The 7,141-nt window shown below is 39.4% G+C and overlaps 1 protein-coding gene across 1 annotated transcript; it reads left to right on the top strand.

Moving 5' to 3' along the window:
* Nucleotides 1-3: 3 nt before the first annotated feature.
* Nucleotides 4-5,449, top strand: SYPL1 (synaptophysin-like 1; the record flags this gene model as incomplete). The annotated part of the gene is made up of 6 exons (XM_010012313.1): nt 4-66; nt 771-889; nt 1,643-1,847; nt 2,504-2,692; nt 3,589-3,671; nt 5,350-5,449. Coding segments are annotated over 6 exons (759 nt in total), but the record flags the coding sequence as incomplete, so codon positions are not given.
* Between the last annotated feature and the right edge of the window lie 1,692 nt (nt 5,450-7,141).

Genomic DNA, 7,141 nt, shown 5'->3' with positions numbered 1-7,141 from the left:
GCCGGTGTGAGGCTGGACTTCGGCTTCCTCCTGGAGCCTCTGGGCTTCATTAAGGTCCTCGAGTGGGTGAGTGTGCCTGGGGATGTGTAAGGGGAAGCTCTGCTCTTCTCAGGGGGCTGTTTCTCCTCCTTCCCCAGGCTTGGCTTTGCTCCTGTCTCTTAGCTGGGTAGGTCTGGGGAGGTGCGTGCTAATGAGCTGCCTGCCTCATGTCGCTGGTGGTGGATGCTCAACGTAAGGCTGCTCTTCAGCCAAGCACGCTGGCTGGGAGTGGGGAGGACAGCTCTCCAGATAAAGAAAACCTGTGTAACTATAAGTTTGTAATAGCAGCTTATGCTGCTGTGTGATGTGTGTTCTGGTTACTGGGGCGTTAGGGTATTGCTAGTGAACAAAGGGTGAAGAAGAGCTACTAAAGGTCAAGCTGATGTGCAGTGTTCTGAGTGTGTGTGGACGGATGTCTGGTAGTCCTGAAAACACTATCCTTACCAACTGCAAGAGGTACTGGGCTGGCTCTTCTCTTTAAAAAAGTTGGCTGTAGAGTTAAGAAAAAGAAACAAAACCTCTTAAATGTGCTCTTTTTTTTAGTGGTGTTGCTTACGTTGAGCTTCTAGAATCCAAAAGGTTTTCATTACCTCTTGACGTCACTTTATACTTTAGGTTTCCAGACTTTCTTCTATTTCTCGCCTTCATTAGCCATTTCAGCTAAATATTGAGTTTATTTCCTTGGAGCTCCAATGGTGTGAGCTAATATGTTTCTCTATCAATTCCTATAGATTTTTGCCATGCTTGTTTTTGCTACATGTGGAAGCTTTCAAGGTGAAACTACTCTTCTAGTTTCCTGCAAGGATGTGGTAAACAAGACAGTTACAGCTGCTTTTGCTTATCCTTTCAGGTAAGAATTAGGTCTTCAGCTGCTGCTCATAAGCTAATTATCTATTGTTCACTTCTTTCCCATCTTTTGTCAGTGCCCAATAGAAGTAGGCAGAAAAGGCAACAGGCTGTATCACTCTACATTAAGCTCTATTCTAGTGGTGCGTGAATGCAAAAGAAGGTAACTAATAATCAAAACTACACAATTAATTTTAGCAGCCTATTTCTTCATCAATTTGTAGCTGCTTTGGAGGCCCAGATTAGATTAGATTCAGAAGTATAGAATTTGGTCACAAAACCAAGCACTGTAATAACACCTGGAGGGGAGAGTGGGAATCTGAAATGATTCTGTACTGGTCACTGCTAGTCACACAGGCTTTATCAAACTTCCTGCATTTGTATGTTCTTGAAGCTGTAATGCAACCCAGTCCCTTTTACGTCCTGCTCCCCTTGTTTAACTGCCAGTCTCTTAAAAAAAAAAAAAAAAAAAAAAAAAGCCTCCTTCCACATCAGGGTTTCCTTCTTCAGTTGCTCTAAAGATAAGATTCCTCCCTAAAAGCTGTTATTGCGTATCTCAGTGTCAGATGGAGAGCAATCATCAGATATCTTGACAAACCTTTGTGCTGTATAATCGATGTATTATGCAAACATAAATTGTCTTTTAAAGAACTTGTAGAGAACCAGAATGCTGAAGCACTGTTACTGTGAATCATGGCTGTATAAAGTTTCCACTGTCTAACGAACTCTAATTACGTGAAGGATATAATCTTTGCAGGTTGAATACTGTTGTATTTAGTGCACCAGACCCAAATTTCTGTGGTGGTACTTGGACTGATGTTTACCTCGAGGGCAACTTCTCCTCTTCTGCGCAGTTCTTCGTTACACTTGCAGTGTTGGTATCCCTCTACTGCATTGCAGCCCTTGTGGTATATACTGGATATAAGCATGTGTATAACCAAAACAGGAGGTTTCCACTAACTGTAAGTAGTACTAAAATATTTTAATGCTTGCCTTTGAAATCACAAGGAGATGAGAAATACTGCTAATACAAGAATATCTGAATAACTTAAAAATATTAGTAGTTCCAAAAGTTAGATGGAGCATGAACAGAGTTTCTCAGACCAGTTGCTACAGCACTCAAGCAGAAAAGGGGATCCGAAGATCTTGAACATCCATGGTATCATACCTTATGCAGTTATTGAAGCAGAGTGGAATGAATTTCCACCTTCTCAGGTGAACAGTGTCTTCACCACAACTTTTCTTCTGTTTCATGTATTTGAATATACAATTGCTTCATAGCTGGGACCTCTGTTAGTCTCTGAGAATTTTCACTGTCTGAACTTTGACTTAAATTTTTATAGCATAAGTGCTACACATCTGACTTTAGAAACCGGTTTTTTTTCAAAGGATAAGATTGCTTATGCCTGATAGATGCAAAGGCATACGTTTTTGTGGCTGATTAGCAGTACAGAATATAACTCGTGTTGTAATTACAGCATTGTTAATAGATAAATGTTTGATCATTAGCACTAATGCAGTTATTTTGGTGGTTTAATTGATACTGTCTCTGTCTTGGTCTCTTATGTATATTCATGTGAATTTTTTTAACTTAATAATGAGTACTCCTCTTTTATAGGACTTGGTTATCACTGTCATAACAGCCTTTTTGTGGCTAGTCAGTACTTTCGCTTGGGCAAAGGTGCTTGCTGACATCAAAATATCCACAGGAGCCAACACTATTCTAGGAATTGAATCTTGTAAAACACCAGGGACAACTTGTCATTTTGCTGCTGTGACCAGCATGGGAGCTCTGAATGTGTCTGTGGTATGTATGCCTTCTGCCATATGGGTACAATGAAGGTGTTCGAAAATAGCCAATGGCACCCAAGAGCCTTGTTCTATTATTGCATGTGTTGCTTCATGTTAAGATTGCTTTATGGGTTATCAGTCATTCAGGCTCTTTAAAACTGGTAAAACACTGTTTTCTTTAGAAGGAAATTGATTTCCTCAAAGAAATTAGGAGAAACAACTTCTAGGATTTGCCTCTAGAGCTGTTAAATGTGTCTGGAAATATTGTATCTGAATATATTTTTTTTTTTTTTTTTCCTGTAGCCAAAAGCACCTTAAAATGTATTACTGCACCATAGAAGTGGTGGTTTGGCTGATACAAATAGAGAGGAAACACTATGCTTCCTGTTCTATCTTTTGGTGCTGAACCTAGCTTTTTAATCAACTATGAGCATTTTTACATATAAATAGAGGTTCTTTGTAATATAATGATGTAAAGCTCGAGTTCATAGAAAGAACTGTTCACGGTTCTTCACAGTAGGGCAAATTAGGTTTATTGTATGATCTTCCTAGTGAATCCTGCTTTTCAAGTCTCTGGCTGTTATTCATTGGCCCAGTAATTATTAATCATGTGTTCTGAAGGTGCTGAGTGACTGGAATGATTTTGTCTAAGTCCATACAAAGGGTAGAGTAAATAGAAATATCTGATTTCTAAAGAAGTCTGCTAAAATAGGTTGTAATACTCTGAAGCATGACAAAATGTCTTGCCCATATCAAAGGCTGCCACAGATAGGGGCTGGGTTTTGTCTCTTTTTTTTCATATTCTGGGGTTTTGGGGGTTTTTTGTTTTGGTTTTTTTTTTTTGTAGGTTTGTTCTTTTGCTTGTTTGGATTTTTTTAACAAACTTAATATCACCTTTTTTCTAACCTACAGGTGTTTGGCTTGATTAACATGATTTTATGGGGAGGAAATATTTGGTTTGTATACAAGGACACCAACCTGCACAACCAATCAAACAGAATTTCTCAAAGTCCAGTAATATATCAAATTCAAAGAGAAGTATAAAAACAAGGTGACACTTTGAAGTGCTTCCAGTTTTACATCATGCTGCCAAGAGTATTTGGGAGCCATTGGGATTTATGTCAAGAATAACTAATAATACTTTGTAACGACTTTTTTTACTACGACTTGACATAAGATCTTGGATACTCCAGTTGAAGTGTTATTTTGAAATATATTATACCTTTTAAAGTTTTGCAGCTTTTCATTGCAGTTTTTGAAGAGCAAAATATTGAGGTTATCTGGATGCTGGCTCTTTCAGATTCTTAAATCAGCCTTGTAGGAGGGATGGGTGAGAACCAACTGCATTTGGGTTATTAATGCAACTTCTTTAGCCCTAACAAGCCTTGGCTGAAAAATGAAATGTAATTGCCACTAGGGCATGTGAAAATGCAGTTCAGCTTCTTCCTATTGTTGATGCATTGCAAAAGCTGTCTGAGTAGAACTCGTAGGTCTATCAGACTTGTAGCCATCACGTGTAGGTTTCCAGATATTCCGTTCAGATTACTGTATCAAATCTTCTGACAGAACTATCTGTAAGGACATTACTTCTGTGGTTAATGTTATTACTACTTAATGGCTCAGGACAATCTCTGAACAAGAAGATATCTTGAAGTTTCACTATAAAATCATTTCACAAAGAGTGTATTATGTGCAATAGATAACTTAAACTCTTACTGATATTGTAGAAATCAAAGCTAATATATTCCAACTGGTAGTGTCTGGGCTCTGAATTCTTTTTGAGGTGCATGAGCAATGCTTATGTGTGAAAGGACCTAACTGGAGATATCTGAATATGACTGAGTTTTCAGTAATGTTATTCAGCTTATTCTTTGGGGGTGATATTTGGTACTTCTCATGTGGACTTCTTTATTATGATATATGACCCTGTGAATTGCCCAGAAAGAATGTATGCTTTGACAAATCTAATAAATGAGCTGTTCAGTTTCTTGATTTGTTTAAACTGTTTGTGATGAAAATAGACATAGTGTGTGTATATAACACAAATCGTAATTGTCTCGTGTTCCAGAGCTACTATCTGATAGTAAACTTCCAGTCCAAAGAGTGTCAGAAAGTAAGTATGGCTGTTGCTGAAAGAATATGCCTTGAGTCATTACTGCTGTAACAACGATATAAATGTATTGGCTTTGTAGCTTCTGGGACATGGCTTTAGTTATTGCTGACCTTGCTAGCTGAATGAGTTATCTGTGCTACAGAAGGGCTTTTTACACAGATGCCTTGGGTTTGTTGTAGGCAGGACAATCTGTCCCTCCTGCAGACTAAAGCTGCCTGGTGCTGCCCAGCACTTCTTTCTGTCAGCCTAAGTGGGGGCTTTTAGTACTTACAACTGTCCAAAATCTCATTTGAATCTCCTTGAATCTCTACGCATGGGAAGTGCAAGGTTCAGTTGTCCTTTCCTAAACCATGCTCTTTCTTCTGCATTCCTGGGTCAGGGATTTGAAAGCAATGAGCTTCTGTTGTTGTCTGTAATGTAGCATAACTCTTGTGGAAAGGCTGCATATACAGCAATTACAATGCTTTGGTGTTAGCTAAAATGGAATGCAAATCTTCCATTGATATTTAGAATACAGTCAGTTGATTATAAGGATGTGTCACATTGAGGTACTCTTTCACTAGTAGTTCTCCTGCCTCTCAAGAACCCCTGCCAACAATGACTTCTGTGGTGTCCTTTCTGACCTCTTTGCTTGCATCAGTTTCACGTTCCAGTTACTGACTTTAAACCTTAAATCCTCATTCTTCCTTGAAGTGAGTTCATTTATTACCTAATGCTGCCATGAACTGTCAGTTGTCACTGGTTGTTTTGTAATGCTGTATCTATATCACTATGAATGGTTGGGAGGAGTGGGTGACAGAGAAGAGTGGGGAAGGTGGGGGGGGGGGGGGGGGGGAAGAGGGGGGGGGGGGGGGGGGGGGGGGGGGAAGTCAAACCTACTGGACCTTGTCTGTTCTCTCTTCCTAACAGAATTACTGACACTTGAGATAAAAGGCTTTACGCTGTTTCATCATGGTGAGCTATGATAGGATTACTCGTTTCAAGGTTATGAAGATCAATACTTAGATGTTTTGATAATTCTATTACTATATCTTAAATTTCAAAGCTAGATCTGAAGCAAATTGTTATTTGTCAATTGGTCAAAGCTAGCACTGCTTTGAGCAAGAGGTTGAACCAAGATTTTTTCAGAGGTTCCTCTTTGTAATGTTTGGGGTTTCGTTGTTTGTTGTTTTTTCCTAACTCCTGATGAGCCATTGTTTGCCTTTGCCTCTTTTGTTTTTTGGGGTTTTTTTTGTCTTTAGCCAGAGGCTCCTTGTTCACATCATTGTGCGTGGCTATTTAAAACATGCATTTCATCCCGAAATCTAAAGCTTCCATGAATTTTCATATTGCCTAAGAAAAAACCCTGCTAATTATAGATTAGGTTTTTTCAGTCTCATAACTCTTTCAATTTAAGTTTACACATGGTGTGGCTAAACCATATTTTTATTAACCTTTATTTTTAAGACAATTATGTTCCTGGCTATTTAGTAAGCCCTTATTTACCAGCTGAAGCTCCAGTTCTGTGCTGAACTGACTTTGTTGCAAATAGCCCTATTAGAGTAATTGGGATGGCTTAGTTATAAAATGGTAACTGTATGTATTTTTGCATACAGGAGAGCAGGAACGGATTAGATCAATGTATGCCTAATTGATGGTTGTCCACAGCTGAAGCAGAACTGGGAAGTTTAGCATACTGTGATTGTTTCAACAAAAACTTGTATTTCGTATTCATTCAGAGAGATGTTCATGTTTTCCATAGGGCAGAAGCTTTCCCTCATGCTTTTTGTAGGTGAAACAAGTGTGTCCCACCCCCAGAGTGCTTTCTTTCAGAAGCCAGGGAGAGCAAATACAGCAGGCAAGGCTATACCTGGTAAAACACAGATCAACAGATAAGTGGTTGTCTTGCAGAAATTCAAGCTGCATATGTGTCTGTTCTACACAGCTAAATGTCAACAGCATCCTGGCTCTGCAGGCTGAGGTGAGCGTGACCTGTAGTCCACAGCAAGCAAGATTTTAAAAAGGAAAAATAACCCCATGTCCACTTCTGGCTCATTAGGATAAGACTTGTTTCCTTCACAAGGGGGAGAGACTGATGCAGAGTGCCACTGGCCTTGATGTCTGATAGCATCCTGCAGCTGAGATGAAATGGAAAGCATCATGCAGCGGGAGTAAGCAGCTGCTCTCATTTACCTTGGACACCCACAAAGGGCTGAGCAGCCTTTGCCTTTGAATTGACATCACATTCACGCTGGCAGCACTGAAACACTCAGTGTCTTATTTACTCATGAGAGTGGGAAGGTAAAAAACCCACTGTTTGATTTACCAGCTTTATCTTGATTGCACAAGAATTACCATTGCTATCAGGAGATG

The sequence above is a fragment of the Nestor notabilis genome, unplaced genomic scaffold, assembly GCF_000696875.1.
Source record: "Nestor notabilis isolate BGI_N333 unplaced genomic scaffold, ASM69687v1 scaffold28553, whole genome shotgun sequence".
NCBI classification, from domain to species: Eukaryota; Metazoa; Chordata; class Aves; order Psittaciformes; family Psittacidae; genus Nestor; species Nestor notabilis.
This window is presented reverse-complemented; position numbering and strand designations above follow the sequence as displayed.